Source organism: Mytilus californianus, unplaced genomic scaffold, assembly GCF_021869535.1.
Source record: "Mytilus californianus isolate M0D057914Y unplaced genomic scaffold, xbMytCali1.0.p SCAF_1, whole genome shotgun sequence".
Taxonomy (NCBI): Eukaryota; Metazoa; Mollusca; class Bivalvia; order Mytilida; family Mytilidae; genus Mytilus; species Mytilus californianus.
The window spans coordinates 52,039,649-52,058,348 of NW_026262581.1; the positions used below are offsets into that span (position 1 = coordinate 52,039,649).

The window sequence follows — 18,700 nt, forward strand, 5'->3', positions numbered from 1 at the left end:
TTATTATTAAAAAACAACTTTTATTTTATTTGCATAATATGTTTTTCTTCTTACTTATTTTGTTGATTGGTAACATGAAACAAAAATTGTAAACGATCAAATACAACCAGTTCAAATAAAAATTGAATGTTTTCCATCTTAGTTCGGATTATAGAGAATAATTTGTAATTTTCAACTCGAAGCTTATATAAAAATGAAGTATTTACTATTGCCGTATTAGGTTATCACAAGAAACATTTTGAGATCCTAATCAGTTCTTGTGACCTTATATTTATGCCAAAATTTTTAACTTAGTTTGTACACACCTTTTTGTGGGTTTAACAATGATTTATTTCAAGCCATTATTAAAAAGCACATCGAAAATTCGAACCGAAGGACAACTTGATCTCCACAGAGATTGAACCAAAAGTCGTCGGGCTCTAAATGTGAAGACATTTTATAATAATCTTCAATAATGGATATTTTTGTTAAGGAGTTGTTATTTCCACGGCATTATGCATGTTATATCTATTTAATATGAAATGCAAAGTCGATTATGATTTTCATTTCTTTAGTTCTCCAGTCTTCTTTTTCTCCGCAATATAAATATAGGCAACAGTAGTTATTCGAGCGCCATTGATGAGACTTCTGTAGACGAAACGCGAGTCTGGCGTACCAAATAATAAGCCTGGTATCTTTGATGAGTTTTCACCAATATTCAAATCTCATAATTCGAATTAGAAGACAAATCAAGGCAAACAAAGACTGAGGGAACCGCATTAACTCCAAAAGGAGTGAGCCCGAGTAACTAGGAGTCCTCTGATATGCATGGATCACTAGCTATTTGAATCAACACTCAGCCAAAATGTCACGATATAAACGATAGATACTGAATAAGTGATCACTGAGCACACATGTTTATAGAATAATACACAAATTGAAAATAATAACATTAATTACAGAAAAATATTGACAGAACAACAGGCAAAAACTGCCTTCAATACCCGATTCATTTTCATTCCCTCAAAACTAAAAGTTCTAAAAGCCAAATACATAGCTCGTAATCAATACCAAATGGGCATACACAGAACAGACAGTTAAACCTAAGGTAAACCACGCCTTTAAAATTACAAATGATTGAAATGTTGTTTTAAGTAGTTTAATTTTTTCATTGACATCAATTTTTAGTGTACCTTTTTATAAGTCGTTCCAGTCGTTGCGATAAAAATTTGATCACCTTGAAGTCATGTAGAAATGTAACACAACATGCAGTTGACGGTATGTATTTAAACATGACAAAAAACGTGTTAGTGAATGAAACAAATGACGATGAATCAAAACAAATTATCATTATTTATGATTGTTTACGTCCAACATGTCTAAGAAACCCCAGTGAGCGTGAAATTCAGAACATTACAGAGACAAAATAATGTGCCTAATTCTAGAGACTCGTCTGACGAAAAAATGAAAATAAATTTCAAAAACTAGTACTAGTATCTTTGCAAAAAAACAGAAAAAAAAAACAAATGAGTTTGGGTCGTCTTTTGTCGACTTGTAAATGGTGAGTGGAAAAAGAGAGACTAAAGATATCAAAGGGATATTCAAACTCACAAGTCGAAAACAAGCTGAAAATGCCATGGCAAGCATATAAATGCGTTAGCCTATAATGTTTACCTGTCTTAGCTGATATATGTATCATGGAATATATATACAGGTACTTTTGCTAAGTGTTACTGCAAATTATTCCACCAAAACATTTTCAGTTGTCCTTTAGAATCCATAGTATACGTGTTTTGATTTTAATTTTGCCATTGGTCAGTTTTAAGTTTGACATTTTCCTTGTCGTGAAATTTGCAACTAGATAGGATATCAATATCACACACCAAGTAAAGCACATAGTAAGCAGACTATTGTCGCATTTTCGATATGATCGGTGTTATTCCGTTAAAGATTTCGAATGTATTCACACCCATGCACATGCATTGAAATCAGTCATATCACACGTGTATGTATATAACTTGGATTAATGATATTTAAACTGACTTTTTGTACATTTTCATATACTAGAATTGCTTTTCTGTGTATAAATTATCGATTTAAATTCGTTTTTTTTTATCTTCATAAATCACTAGTAGGATTCATATTAACTTGAGGAATGGGAAATACTCTTAAAAAAACAGAAGTATAGTTCCCAGAGTTCTCCTCTAAAATAGAAAACAAAACATCCAAATAAAAAAGGATATCCAAAACAAATGACACTGAGAAGGAAATACTGTTACATAATTAAATTATTTATATTATATTGAATTGAACCAACTTAACGAGCATTGCGTAACTATGTAGTTATGGTTCCAGGTAAAAAAGAACATATATGTATTTCTATTTGTATTCATCTGATGAGTTAAGCCTTTTTCAATTATTTTTATAGTTTGTTCTTATTTTGTACTGTTACACCACTGTCCAGGTAAGGGGGATGGTTGGCGCCTTCAAACTAGTTTAACCCCGCCACATTCTATGTCAGGAGCCTGTAATTGAATGGTGATTGTTGTTTTTTGCTGTTTATCATATTTGTTTTTCGTTTATTGTTTTGTATAGTGTGTTCTTGTGTTGTGCTGTTGTTGTCCTGGGTTAGGGGGAGGTTTTGGCGCCATCTAACTAGTTTATCCTCGCCACATTCTGTATATGCCTGTCCCAAGTCAGGAACCTGTAATTCAGTGGTTGTCGTTTGTTGCTGTGTAACATATTTGTTTTTCGTTCATTATTTTGTACATAAATTAGGCCGTTAGTTTTCTCGTTTGAATTGTTTTACATTTGTCATTTCGGGACCTTTTATAGCTGACTATGCGGTATTGGCTTTACTCATTGTTGAAGGCCGTACGGTGACCTATAGTTGTTAATTTCTGTGTAATTTGATATTATGTGGAGAGTTGTCTTATTGGCAATCATACCCCATCTTCTTTTTATATATAATTGCTTTAATATTGAAATGACTAGTCGGCTATTAAAAATGCATCATACTGAAATAAAGTTTGGTAAAGTCGCTTCATTAGAATTCTCTTGTTCACCCTACTACAGTCCTAGAGGAGCTAAAGCTGCAGAAATCACGATATCAAAGGCAAATCTTTTGCAACAAGATACACTTTCTATTGTTATTTGTTTGTAACTATATATTTCTTCAATTTCACAACAGCACAAATTTGCTTCTATCAGTAAGTCGGTACCATCGCTAGTGAACTGTCAGTCGTGTAGGTTACCAACCGCCCCGTAGCAACTGTTTCAGTTCTAGGGAAATTCAAATGAAACATTTTGATTGCAAAATTTTAGATTCTAAATTCAGCAATTGTATTAAATAAACATCTGGGTTTATCCAAAAGAAAGTAACATGATCGAAAATCAAAACCATTTATCTATGAGACATTTATCTATGTAAACAACACTTCGTCATCTGGGAGAAATAAAAATTTATTATAAACAGGAAGATTTATTCGGGAAAAACGTTTTTTGATAAAATCTTCTGGGGTATTTTTACTGATACTTTTATGTACACTTCCTGGAGCATGCCATCGCCACTCCTTGTTCACTAATTTGTATAAGAGTTAGGGAATTTTGTAAATGTGTCACTTATTTTAATCAGTATAAAGAGTTGCAATATTCTTTAACATTAAACTGTTTCCTTTAGTATTATTTACAGTATGTGAGTTTTATCAATAGATTTTATTTTTATCATAAACAAAATAATTGAAGATATCGTAAAGTTTTTCCTCAGAGATTTTTACTACAATATGATTAAATGCGATTTAATACAACCAATGCGTTTTAAGCTTTTAATCTTATGAGAAACTACAGCAAATTTGATATATACTAGCAACTATTTCAAATTTCAAATATGTGCGCAATTTTACCAGACCGTAATGTTTTGATTATATTGTATGGGTATGTGCAAGTCATATTTGTTGATTTTGGTAGACTTGCACATTATGTCCCGTGCCATACGGTGATAGGTAGACATTTACGGTATAGAATTATAATGGTTCAGTACTGGATAATACAAAAAACAGTGCTTCGCACGTATACTGTAATACCTCAATTGAATGTGCCCAAAATTAGGACTCTCACTATATGTATAACTTACCTGAAATGCTCGTATGGCGGGTGATGCATGCATAACATGGGATGATAATATGCTGTCGACGAACCTAATCGCTCTCCGTTTGGAGTCCATGTGATTCCCCAAGAGTTTTTCTCTTGGTATGTTAATGAAGGTTCAAACTTCTTCAGGTAAAGTTGACCTTATATAGGTTTGGCCCTTCTTTTTGTGTTTTTTTTTTCATATAGTTCCCAAAGTATTTATACATCCCCTGCTTTGAAATGTAGGTTTTGAGCGTTCCTGGTGACGCACAAAATTTATAAAGTGATGACGTCTTTTATTTCAGACTGCAATGCAAGCTCCTCTGATGCATATTATGTAGATCAAAGCGCGTCAACCGTAACACGTTATATGACTGGTACCTTTGATGAGTTTTTATCACTTGGTCGATGACACTGCAGACGGACGTTTCATAATCAAGGGTATCAGCAATCCAGTAGTGTTGACATGAATAATAGATCGTTTCGTCTATAAAAGACTAATCAGTGACGCTCGAATCAAAAGGTTAAAAAATCTCATTAAAGTACGAAATTGAAAAGCATTGAGGACCCAAATGTCCGAAAGGTTTTGCCAAATACAGCTATGATAATCTGTTCCTGGGGTGAAACTCCTTAGTTTTTCGAAAATTCTAAGTTTTGTTAACAGTTAATTTATGATTATGACCATATCAATGATAATTCATGTCAACACAGAAGTGTTGACTACTTGGCTTGTGATACCCCGGGGAGGAAACCTCCACCAGCAGTGGCCTGGACCCAGTGGTTGTAAGTAAACTCATCATAGAATTATTTCATTGATATGTTCATTTTCAGTAAATTGTCGGTTTATAAAAGTTAGTATTATTAGAAGCACTAAGGTTTTTCTAACCCCTGACAAAGATGTCCTTAGTCGTACTTGACTCAACTTTTCTGAATTTTTGGCTTGCTATGTTCTTCAACTTCGTGTTTCATTTAGCCTTCCAAATTTTTTTACTCAAGTGCCTAATGAGATTTTACATACCTTTTATTGTTATGGATATTTTGATTAAGAAATCCACGAAACTTTCTGTGAGACAATATCTCATTTTCTTTCTGTGAGACAATATCTCATCTTCTTTCTGTGAGACAATATCTCATTTTCAAGTTTAATAAATCGTAAGTAAATAATGAAAAAGAAAGTAACTTGTACACATGGTGAAAGACTTTTTTTTTTATTTTTGACTGAACTCTAATTTTCGAAACAATGAATTTCCATAATTTGTTATCTGAAAGCGTTTTCATGTTTGTTTTTTTTTTGCGATAATTAGAAGAGATACATTAATAATAACAATATGTGTTCTGGGTTTTTTTTCTTAAAATGAAAGAGAAAACATCAATATCGACATCTTAAATGAAACAAAACCAAAATATATTACTCTACATTTATCATGATATATTATTGTCCATGAAGATATTTACATGTGATAGCGTTGCATATGAAATTTCAAAATGGGATGTTAATGAGTCACTGAAAAGCATCTTCAAAATTAGCAAAATTAGAATTCATTAAATTATCCTGTTCTTCTTGTGTTGCCCTTCGATAAATGTCATTTTCAAAAGTCAATGGCTGTTCTTCTACTTGTGTCTGGTCTGTACGGAACGTCTTATCTTGTGGACGGAATGTCAACTGATGTTCTGGTGTAGCACTCTGGTAAATGTCATTATCAAATGCTAATGATGGTAACGTGTTCATTGCTCCATGTCCTGGCTGCCATTGAAATGTGTTGTCCATATATGATTGTCCATTACTGACATGTCGTTGTTTTTTACTACAGATATAGAAATGTGGACATTATATTAATATATATGTATCACCATCAATCAGGGGAGAATAGAAAGGAACTAAAGAAAGAAATGTTAAAATTTGTTTACGCCTAGTTTAACGGCAAATAAACTCTCTGATAAACCTGTGTCAACAATGACGTTGCATCACAAACAAATATTGTTCCATTAACGACGTTGTTCACGACAACGTGATAGTCTTGACAAGTCCAATCCAAACAGTTAATTTAGAAGGTAGTACATGTACTTTACGGTGTCAGTTGAAATCGTTTAATGGTAAGTAATGTCATCGCAATTTAAAAAAAAAACGTATTTATATTCTTTTCAATTTAATATCACTGTAAATAAGACTTGTAAACAAAAACAATTCTCGCAATAGGTTATTCCTATAAAAATAAAAGTAAAAGCATAAAAAATGACATGAGCAGATAACAAATCAATTATGGAAAAATTTTAGATGAACAGAATTATATTTTACTTTAATAGATAAAAAACATTTCAAGAAGAAGGAAAAACAGAATTACAAAGAAAAAAAATGCAATTTATGGACTACAGGTAGTTACCGATTATATCTAAGTAGAACAAAAAGTACTATAGCTATCAAGACTACCAATCCAACTGCAATCATTAGTAAATACCAATTGTCTTTAAACCATGCCTGAAATGATTCGAAATAAACTCATCATAGATACCAGGCTTAAATGTTATACTTGACATTAATATTCGTATTCATGCTACAAAATGTACAAACTGATTTAAAATGAAACAACGAAAAATGTAATTGATAAAATATAGAATATTATTTCCACTGGAACACATATTACAGTATTTATTCCTAACGGAAAAAACGGTATAGAATATTTGTTTATAACACAGCTTCCACGACAACGTGAGGCGGGACAAATATACGTTGACAGTGCGAGTACACAGTGCATGCTGTTAAAGTGGAATTTTGGAGGGTGTTTTTTTCTCCAACAATTAAATAACATAAGCGGAAAAAGGCTTAATTAAAGAAGCTTACTTTGTACTTTTAAAGACCAATACATTTCAACAAAACATTAAATATAGTTTGCATACCTTCTTTGGCATCTTTTGCCGTTCGACAATGGCTTCTGGTTGTCTCAAGCCAGCAATACTTCCATTGTACAACTTAAATGGAAAATCATTTTCACCTTTTGTCATAAGGCTTCTTAATTCTTCTAAGTTTTCTCCGCATACTTTTGTACCGTTGATTGATAAAGATAAAGAAACATTGGATACCATGTCTCTGAAAGAAATCAAACAAAATCGATAACATTTCGTTCTGAAAATTATTTTTGTAGTCATAAACCATATGATTTATGCACGGGAATTGAACCTAGAGTTTTCGGCGAAAATTTTGTTGCTAAATCGTTAGATTTCTGTGAAGTGTATTGTGTCTAGTTGTCATTTCATCTGTTTTATTTTGGCCATGGAGCTATATGTCTCTTTTGTCAACCGATCTAAGTTTTAGTACTAGCACCGACCATTCGAACTTTTAGTGTTAGTGCTAGATAGTAAATCCAGAAAAACGCTTCAGCCGCATGAAATTCATAAAGTATTGTTTTCCTTTTTTACAGCACTGGGTCGAGACCGGTGTTGGTGGGCTATCAGTCCCCCAGGGTATCATCAGCTTAGTAGTCAGTACTTCAGTGCTGACATGATTTATAACAAACCTTTCTTAAATTGTCCATTTATAAATCAACTCATCATAGATACATTTATATATTTTTAAGAAACTACGGTTTCAACTCCCTCACGTAAAGTTGATCGTAGATTGATGGATTTTACTTTTATGTTATGTTCTTTTAGATCATATAGTTCTTCAACTGTTTCTGTTTTTATACATCCTTTGCTTTCAGATATTCGGTTTTGCGCGTTCCTGTTGAGGGTAGATCCTGAAAAGCGCTTTGAATGCATGAAATTTATGAATATTTTTTTTTTCTTTCTGCAGTGTTATTTCAGTATGTGTACTTACAGAAAATAAAGAGTCGCAAGTTAATTAAGTTATTTGTATAAATGCATACTATTAATTTCAGAACACATAACACGCAGTTCTTGAATAACTTTCACAATGGAAACCCACAATTGTTTAGTCAAGGAGCTTGAGGACCAGACGAGCCTCCATAAAAAATGGTCAATGTTTCATAGTTGTTGTAGGATTATATATAAACTCATTTACTTTGCCTGAAGGCAACATATTCATTCATAAGACTAATACACTGCTTTATGCTAAAAATCATTCCGCAAAGAAAAATATGATGTATACCCTTCATTGTTCTTTAGCCATTCTGCTGATCCATATATATCCAAAGAATCTACGCCATATCCAGCATATTTATTTATAAGATGTTTTACTCTTGAAACAATCTCCTTTCTAACAGCCGGTGTAACTTTTTGGTCAAGATAAATCACAAATTGATCATTAACACCTGAAATAAATTTTGAAAGATAAATCATAATCTAAAACATACACAGGCTTATTTTCGTGTTAAAGGTAAACTCAAACTAGATGTATATAATAAATTTTGAAGTATGATCACTTTATCATTTTAGTGTTTTCTCTTCCCTTCTTTCGTTTCAATTATATTTCAAGGTATTAGGAAACTTGATAACTTATGTGTTAACATATGAATATAAATTCAACCTCCAGACCACAACAACAGCTGCGTTCAAACAAAATCACAATATTGACACCAATCATTTGAACTAAGCATGCACACCAGTGAAAGATAGAAATAGATTTTACAGATATTAATTAGACAAATGTCAATGCCCAAATATATGTTGTGATACATGATCATGTGTTTTAAAACATAACCCATTCACGTGTTAATCGATTTTCTTCAAACTCATCTGTTCAATTCAAATTTGAAAAAAAATATAGGTAGTATATTACTTATTCACCGATGAAAATGCTTGATTCGGGTGACTTAACCTTTAAATTATCCGACTTCTACCTCAGCAATTTCGGATAAAAATTAATATTTTTCTCAAAAAGCATTTCTTAAATCAAAATGGCCCTTGCCTCTCGAAAGAAATAGGAAAACATATGTACGATTAATGCTGTAATTATAGATAATCTCATCATGGATACCAGGATTAAATTTTATATTTAAGCCGACGCGCGTTTCGTCTACAAAAGACTCATCAGTGACGCTCGAATCAAAAAAAGTAAAAGGCCAAATAAAGTACGAAGTTGAAGAGCATTGAGGACCAAAATTCCTAAAAGTTTTGCCAAATACAGCTAAGGTAATCTATTCCTGGGGTAGAAAGGCCTTAGTTTTTCAAAAATTCAAAAGTTTTGTAAACAGTTTGTTTATAAATATGACCATATCAATGATAATTCATGTCAGCACAGAAGAAGTGCTGACTACTGGGCTGGTGATACCCTCGGGGAATTAAAACTCCACCAGCAGTGGCATCGACCCAGTGGTTGTAAATAAACTCATCATAGATACCAGGATTAAATTTTATATTTACGCCGACGCGCGTTTTGTCTACAAAAGACTCATCAGTGACGCTCGAATCCAAAAAAGAAGCTCATATGACGCAAAAAACGCTCTTCATAATATACTTATCTTGTGAAAGTTTCTATTAATTTCAATCATTTAATACAAACAAAATTTGTACTATCCTGCAACTTGACTCATAAACATGTTAGTCGATATAGATTATAGTGAAATAAAAAAAATAATTGTCATATTTCATATGATTTAGAACATTCAGTCATAACATAGAGACGAAGAAGAAGATGCTAAAATTAAGAGAAATATTTAGAAATGGAAGGACCAAGACATATATATACTTCTACAAACAGTCATACTCGTGTATGTGCAAAGAATAAGAAGAATAGACAAGAAAATACCATGATATGCAGTTATTTGAGAGTATTGTGACGGCACCAGTGAGAAAAGCTGACATTGTGACTTGCTACACTTAATTACAAAAAGTAAAAGAATACAGAATAAAACGAAATATTCAATATACTCTGAGAGTATGTATTTGAAGCTCGAATATGAATAGTGTCCTTTTAGTCGTTTCGATATTTGTATGCAAGCAAAAATATACAGGGAACATACCGTTACATACTAGCCCGCTGTCTTCAATTTGAAACGGTAATATTTGTTGTTCACAATGTTTTCCTCTAAAACCTGTATGACAATGACATAAACCTGAATTATTAGATGCAACGCAAAGTCCGTTGTTTGAACAAGTTATGTTTTTACAAGGTTCGATTGCATCTGCGCATATTGGTCCCTCATAGTATTGAGGACAAACGCATTTGAATTGTCCTAATTCATCAATGCATGTTGCATTTCCATGGCATGGTTGTGAAGAACATTCATTTATATTTTCGGAACAATCTCTTCCCGTAAAGCCATGCAAACATTGGCACTGGAAACTCCCAATAACGTTCAAGCATGTAGACCCATTTGCACATGGATCCTGAATGCATTCATTGATATCTTCGCCACATGTTGTTCCATAAAACCCATCAGCACACATGCAGCTATATCCACCATCTTTATTCTTACATACCCCTCCATTTTTACAAATGCCGTCATCGCATTCATTGACGTCATATTGACAAAATAATCCATTCCAGGCATCTGGACACTGGCAATAAAAGCTTCCATTTGTGTTAACACAAATTCCACCATTACGACAAGGACTACTGTGACATTCATTGATATCAAGATCACATACGTTACCTGAATAACCCTCTGTACAATAGCACATAAATGCACCGACTAAATCATAACAAGAGCCGTTATTAAGACAAGGATTTCCTAAACATTCGTCTATCTCTTTATTGCAAAGCTTTCCAGTATATCCCCATTTACATTCGCATTCAAACCCATTAATTTTATCTTCACAAACGCCCCCGTGTAAACATGGAAAACTTGCGCATTCATTGATGTCAATTTCACATTTGGATCCAGAAAATCCATCAGCGCATGTGCACAGAAACCCACCATCAGTGTTCTTACATACCCCTCTATTTTTACAAGCATCGGCTTCGCATTCATTAACGTCAGATTGACAAAATGAGCCATTCCACGCATCAGAACACTGACAATAATAGCTACCATTTGTGTTAACACACATCCCGCCATTACGACAAGGGCTGCTATCACATTCATTTATGTCAACATTACATATGTGACCAGTCCAACTCCCAGTACAGAAACACATAAATGCACCAACTAAATCATAACAAGAGCCGTTATGAAGACAAGGATTACCTTTGCACTCGTCGATCTCCTTTTGGCATTTCAATCCAGTGTAACCTTTCGCACATTCACAAACGAACCCATTTATTCTATCTTGACAAATAGCACCGTTCAAACATGGTGAACTGTTGCATTCGTCGACATCGACTTCGCAGAGCTGTCCTGGAAAGAGAACCAGTAATCAATCAAGAAAATTTTTAATCCTGGAATCTATGATGAGTTTATTTATATTTTCTTTCAACATTCTATTCATAGTCATGTAGAAAACGTGTAATATATAAAACAAAAAGATTGACTGGCATCACCAAAGTTAAGAGACACTAACAATCAACAGACAGGTCGTTCAGAAAACAAAATATATGAAGGTGGACATTAAGCAGTAACATATAGACCTTGGGATGTGTTTTAGTTGATTTTAGTCTCTGATGCATGATTTTATTATCAATTGTTTCTGGCTTTTAACTATCTTTCAGTAACTGTGAGTACTCTCAAATCGTACTTTTGTGTTAATTCGACCTGTTACACAATTTGCAATGCATTTTTGTTATTCAATGTTTACTTATTTTGTGTTATATCTCGTTTCACTATTTTTAATATGTACCACCTTTGGTAAGTATTTAGAATGACGTTAAATTTTCACTGCTGTTCTCGTACTATGAACAACAAATTTATTTATTTTGTATTAAATATCTCCGTACTCCTAACAACAAAATTATTATATTTAAATTTACCTGTGTACGTAATTATATTTAACGCCATTTTGTCCAAGGTTATAGTTGTCTTATTGACATTGTGTCATAGATCAAATGCATTCGTTTAGTGTATGTTTACTGGTTATTGTTAATATGTCTTTTTGATTGAGTTAAGCCATTTTAATTGATATTTTATAGTGTGTCTTTCTATGTTGTAATTTTACACATAATATTTTAGGGTAGGGTGAAGGTTGGCGCCTGTTAAAACGTTTAAACCTGCTTAAGCCTGTTTACTTTTTACACGTTGTGACTTGGATGGAGGGTTGTCTCATTGGCACTCATACTACATCTTCTTATTTCTATTGATAGCATGTCTCAATACAAAAATTAAAGTATTTTATGGTAAACTCAATTATGAAGTACCTAAACCGTTTATTCAAATATGAATCTGGTGTCGGAAAAGTGATATGTGTGAAACATTTAGAAAAAAAATGCTTTGTTATGAGCATATTTAAACGATTTTAATCTTGCTTAACGATGTGAACGACAATTTAGTATTTCTATACAGACCTCTAAAATGTTAAGTTTTCATCCAACTTTCTGCCCCTCAAAGTGAAACTTTATCTACATCTCCTCACTTATAAGAAATATTTAGAATGTATTCAATAGTGCATCTTACTTAAATCGAAAAGACCTCGTTGCACAATAGTTGGATAAAAACGAAAACTTCTTGACGAACTCATCAGTAAAACACAAAATATGACAGATTGTGTTGTGTACTAACCTGAGAAACCCGCTTCACATGAGCAATAAAATGACCCATTTGTATTTTGACACGTTGAGTTTCCATAACAGTTGACATTTACACATTCATCAACATCTTCTTCACATTCAGCTCCAGTCCAGCCATCCGTACAGTGGCATCGAAAACTACCGATCGTGTTTTCGCACGTTGATTTATGTTGGCACTTATTACTTTCACATTCATTTACATCAGTCCCACATAGATGACCACTCCAACCCTTACCACACTCGCAATGGAACTTAACGTCGTTAGGGTCCATCATGCATGTGCTGTTACTCAAACAAGGATTTTTCTTACATAAGTCAGTTAACGAGTCACAATCTTCGCCACTGTAACCATATGGACACGTGCATGTGTAGTTGTTTATAAGGTCTACGCATGTCCCGTTGTTCTTACAAGGAAAGCTGGCACACTCGTCTATCTCATTCTCGCATTTTAGACCTGGAATAGCACAATATATTTTAGGTACTAATATATCTAATTTGTTTTATGAATCTAGACTTGAGATTATAAATCAATTTTCATCAAAAGAAATAACAAAATATTGAAAATATAGTATCACCAAAAACAAATCACTATTCATAAGCAGAATAAACCAGAGCTCGAGGACGCAAAACACCTATGAGTAAAAAGAAACAAAATGAAGTAAGGCATAAATCTTGAATCTTTTCTCAAATACCGAAGCCAAAATTCAGACAATATTTTAAAAGCAATGGTCATCCGCTTGAACAAATAAACTGAGCAGTAAAATATCAAAATAAATATGTAGAAAAAATGTCTGTGGGTTATATATGTGTCTGTTTAAGTACATTTCTTTTTCGGATTGCAGTTTTCCAAAAAACAGAAATATGACCTACGTACTTACCAATTATGATAATATTCATAAGTGTTTCTGTTCATATTTCAACTTAATTTTTAAGATAATACTTATGTCATCCTAAATCACGTCTGGAAAAAACGAGATCTTAAAGATATAAACATCTATAAGCATGCTCCAGAAAAGGACCATTTTCCTCCTGTGTCAAATATGAAGGTAGACTACCAATTTCAATTCAATAATCATCTCAACGTACCTTATTATATAAATGTACAGAAAACATTAACAAAATTCCCGAACACCAAGGTAAATTCAAAAAAGGGAAGTCCATAACACCTGACAAAATCAAACGCACGACAATATCAACGGAACGAATGGGAAACAACTCTCATATTCCTGACTGAGTACAAGCATTTTCTGATGAAAAAAGTAGATTAAACCTGATGTTATAGCTAGCTAAACCTCCCACTTGTGTGACAGTTGATATAGTTCCGTTATATTAACAAATTTGGGAGAGCATCCCAAACAGACATAATTATAATTTGTTAACGTAGCAATAATTGGGATCCAGCAGCCAAAACTGTGTTAACATACAACATCACTGACACACAAAACAACTGACTTAAAAATTCAAACAAACAAAGACATAAATCTGTCAAAGATGCCAACAAAAGTTTTGTTACAGTTGATAGTATAACAGTATATCAAAGTATAATAACAACAACAACATATATAATAAAGTATATTATTACATTGGTAGCATTGAATTACATTGATTTCCCAGTCAAATAAAAACCGATAATTTCACATGTGAAATAAACGTGGTTATTTCACTCTCTGACGTCATACAACAATAGGCGTTGTCAAGACGTCGATAACGTCGGATCAAAACAAATTGTGAATGCGTAGAAAAAAGATATAGTTCCTTACATTTTCTACATTAATTTCATTAAAAAAAGCCATTTGCCAATGTAATAAAAAGAATAACTAATCAAAGAATTCAAATATCGAAAAATATTCAACTCGTGACCGAACAACACTGATAATTAACTCATGCGCTACGCGCATTCGTGAATTAATGTGTTGTTCGGTCACTCGTTGAATATTTTTCTCTATTTGAATTCTTCGATTAGTTATTCTATAAATAACATATATACTTTCACGATAAACTACCAAGCCGCATCAGTAACGCCCAAATCCAAAACCCCGGTAGCTGAGTGTACTAATACCGAGCCACGTCAAGAGACCTGCGACCAATAGGAACATAATAGTGTTGATTAAAAAAGGTAAAGCTGTTAAGTAAATAAAATGATACACAACGTCAGCGACTAGAATCTGTAACTCAAGACCATCATGTATAATTTGTGTGGAAGACATTGGCTATTTACCTATTAGGTCTTTGTACTTTCCGATGAACTTTTTGAGAAAAAAAAGAATGAAACAAAACCCAGGCTCATTTTTCTCTGACACCAATGACGTTATACAAAGTTTGAGTAGCAGCTTCAAGCTCTTGAATACCGAATGAGTTGAGAAATGTATACTCCATACGCGTTTGAATATTGCTGCTAAGGTGAGGGAAAATATTAGCGTACAAATGTTATTTATCACACGTCGAAGCGCAAATGCTGTAACCAATTAAATTTCGCGAGCGATTTATTCGCGCAACTTAAACATCGGAATTTTGGTTTGTGTTACAAACCCGATATCGGGATTCGGGTTGAGACATGAAAATCGGGATGATACCGCCAAAATTGTAATTGTCGGCAGATCAATTTAAAAAATTACTTTCGCGTATTTATAAATCGTCGATGATATGTCAAACTTAGATCATCCATCTATTACGAAAATGAATCATGTCAAAGCCGACTATAAATGGCACATGAAAAATGTTTCTGCGAAAATAATTTGTTTTGTAGTAATCAAAACTCTCGAATATTTGTGGTGAAAGAAGACCCCTTAGTATACAAACATCACATATCATGCGATTTCAGAGATCTATTGTGTAGAAAAGGTTGGAATCGAGAAAAATCTGGTTATACCAGAATGTCAGTCGTACTTTATAGTAATATATTTAGATTTATCATACCAATGTTCAGATGATACATGTACTAGTATATCACAAGAAAAATATGGGTTAAAAATAATCGGATCACAAGTCCAGGTTAAAACAGGAAAAATATGGGTTGGAAATAATCGGAACCATGTAATATAAATGTAATGCAGAATGAACCCAGCTGCGTCGACAGGGCATGCATCTCTTAATAACACTCCTTAAATACAATTAAAGCAATCTGGAATCTTTGATAAGTTTTTGAAACTGTATTCAAACCTTTTAATTTTTGCATAGTAAAGGTTTACCATCGAGACTCGATATTTAGTTTTCATGGAAAAGCATTCAGAGCACTATGCAAATTAACCCGAAATTTCGAGTTATACCTATGGGGGACCCTTCATTTCTTTATTATTTAAAGAGAGGCGAATGATACCAAAGGGACATTCAAACTCACAAGTCGAAACTGAACTGACAACGTCATGGCTAAAAAGAAAAAGACAAACAAACAGCAGTACACAAAACACAACATAGAAAACCAAAGACTGAGCAACACGGACCCCACCAAAAATTGGGGGTGATCTCAGGTGCTCCGGAACGGTAAGGAGATCCTGCTCCACATGTTGCCCCGTCGTTTTGCTCATGTTAGTACAAACCCGGTGATAAGTCTAATTTGGTAGGGCACATTCGGTGAAAAGGGCATATGGCGTTTATATCTGTCTATATAATTAAACGATATCGATTTTGATGAGTTTTTACTGAGAGAGGAATAGTCTTAGTCACAAACTACTCGATCAAATCTGTGAATACCGCCTGAGAGTGTTGAAGTTGTAAGATCGTTATTACGATTTGGTTGGTCGGAGCATTAACCTTATTGAACATTTCTCTATATTCTTCATTCATTTTTTCCCTTATTCTCTGTTCTTTATAATTCACCACCCAATTATTCTTTATTCTTTATTTTTTTTGGCCTATTTTTCTCTGTTCTTTCCTGATCCTGATCCTTAGGTCAATATATAGTTTGACACAACTGGTCTCTTTGTGCTAGCTTGTTTCAGCTTGGTACTGTAGTTTCTCTGAGTAATGTCACATTGTATACTTAGGTTAAATTGTTTAGGCGCAGGATCGGAATTCTTCAGCGCTAAGGTTATCTTGGAATCGCCCTGAACTCTTTAAATATTCTCCTATTATATTCGCTGTTCTCTCGTATGCCTCTTTCTTTGCTGGTGCTAGTAGGGTCTGGAGATCTATTGGGATGTTATGTATCTCCAGCTGTTTTTTCATTTCTTCTAGTTCCTGGTGGTATCTCGTATAGTGAAGTAGAAAATGTTCTGTGCTTTCTTCTTCACCACATTTGCAGTATGGCGTGAGGGATTGGCCTATCTGATGGCGGTATTTATTAAGCCTATTGTAGCCTGTTCTAAATTCCGACATGATTTACCCTATAACTGGATAATCAAGTGGATAGGTCTTACCTACAATAGGAACTAATGCATGTAGTTGTCTCCCAGTTTCACTTCTAGTCCATCTATTTTGCCATTTAAGTTTTGTTGACATCTTGACAAAACTTTCACATCTGACATTGTTATGACGTTGTACTGGTCATTTAGACTTGCGGCCTCCTGTGCTGCATCTTTTGCTAACTGGACCGCTATCTCGTTCCCGGCTATATTAGCATGGCCTGGGATCCAAGATAGGATAGTTTGTATGCCGCCTCTCAGGGGGGTTCCAATGCTTTCTTTAATGTCTATGATAGTGTCGATGTAGTTAGTTGACTTCCAGTTGAGAGTCAAGATGCCAACATCTGTCTGGCTATTTGATAGAATCTTTGCTTCAGTGAACTGTTCTCTAAGTGTGTAAATGCAGTGTTCCAAGACCATAAGGATAGCTACTAGTTCCGTTGAGAGTATGGAGCCTCTGCTAGCTACTGGTCTTTTTAAGCTTGTTCCTTGGTGGTTCTCAGTATATATTACTGCTCCTGCTCCACATGGTCCTGGATTTCCCGGACAGGGGCCATCTATAAATGCGATAGCTGTTGAATCAGAGCTTTCTCCTATCAGTTCTTGTACAATTTGCTTGCTTTGGGCAGTTTGTTCTGCGGTTCTGTTTTTCGAGCTTCCCAATCGGCTCCAGTAGCTTGGTGCTCTCATTAGCATAAAATCCGCTCCTGCCTTGTAGGTAAACTCTGGCTCTATAAGTTTTATATCTACTTTTGTTGTTTTTTGCATGTCGATGGCTTGATTTATAGCCTTACCAAATAGAGATTCTCGTCGTTCATATGTATCATTGTTGGTAAGATACTCCCCCATCTGTTGTTTGATTGGTTCGGATATGTTTTTGATTGTATTTTTACTATTACTCGGACTGAGATTTCTTCCATTCGGAGGTCGATTGGTTGCATATTGGCCTCTACTTCCATTGCTTCTCTACCTGCTGTTCCTGGTAATCCAAGGCAAACTGATAATCCTTTTCTTTGTATAGCTTCCAGTTTTTTCATATTTTCCAATGATGTTATCTGCCAAACTTGGCACGCATATTCAATGATAGATCGTACCATTCTGTTATAGATTTGAAGTAGTTTTGTTCTTGAGATTTTTCTTAGGCCTTTTATTTCTCGTATAGCATTTAACAGCCCTTCACTGTTTATCCATTACTCTATATTCTGTAAACCCCATCCGGACCCTCACCTATATGTGTCTTTAATATTTCGGTATCGTTTGATTGTTATCGCATTATACCTTGCATCTTAATGTATACATATTCCGGAAATGTTAAATGAATTATGAATTTGATCTGAAACTTACCTGTATAACCTTCTTTACAAACACAAAGATAGGTTCCCATGCTGTTGTGACATGTAGCCTCGTTTTGGCAGGGTCCGCTCACACATGCATCTTTCTTTACATCACAGTCTGATCCAGTCCAATCTGCAATGATTGTTGTATTTGTAATAATTTGTCTCTGTCTTTTACTCAATGTTTAATTTAATTATTAATACTGATATATAATGATATTTTATTTTTCTCGGTAGATAGCAAGTACGTCAATTTGTATGAATATATAGATTTCGTTTCATTATTATTATTATTATTATTATTATCATTATTATTATTATTATTATCATTATTATTATTATTATTAAATTTTTATTGTTTT

The 18,700-nt window shown here is 33.8% G+C and overlaps 1 protein-coding gene across 4 annotated transcripts in view; it reads right to left on the reverse strand.

Moving 5' to 3' along the window:
- LOC127720964 (fibropellin-1-like) overlaps nucleotides 1-18,700 on the reverse strand; it is a 47,250-nt gene that overhangs the window by 22,591 nt on the left and 5,959 nt on the right. Inside the window, exons 6-13 of one of the 4 annotated variants that reach the window (XM_052227701.1) lie at nucleotides 18,349-18,471; nucleotides 12,657-13,118; nucleotides 11,193-11,342; nucleotides 10,026-10,097; nucleotides 8,213-8,375; nucleotides 7,003-7,192; nucleotides 6,489-6,583; nucleotides 5,302-5,912 (exon numbers count right to left, since the gene is read on the reverse strand). In XM_052227701.1, the coding sequence (XP_052083661.1) occupies nucleotides 5,609-5,912; nucleotides 6,489-6,583; nucleotides 7,003-7,192; nucleotides 8,213-8,375; nucleotides 10,026-10,097; nucleotides 11,193-11,342; nucleotides 12,657-13,118; nucleotides 18,349-18,471 (1,559 nt within the window). In that variant the 3' untranslated portion in view covers nucleotides 5,302-5,608. Of the gene's footprint in view, nucleotides 1-5,301; nucleotides 5,913-6,488; nucleotides 6,584-7,002; nucleotides 7,193-8,212; nucleotides 8,376-10,025; nucleotides 11,343-12,656; nucleotides 13,119-18,348; nucleotides 18,472-18,700 lie in introns of those variants that run through there. The other 3 variants (XM_052227707.1, XM_052227692.1, XM_052227697.1) reach the window with 3 other exon arrangements.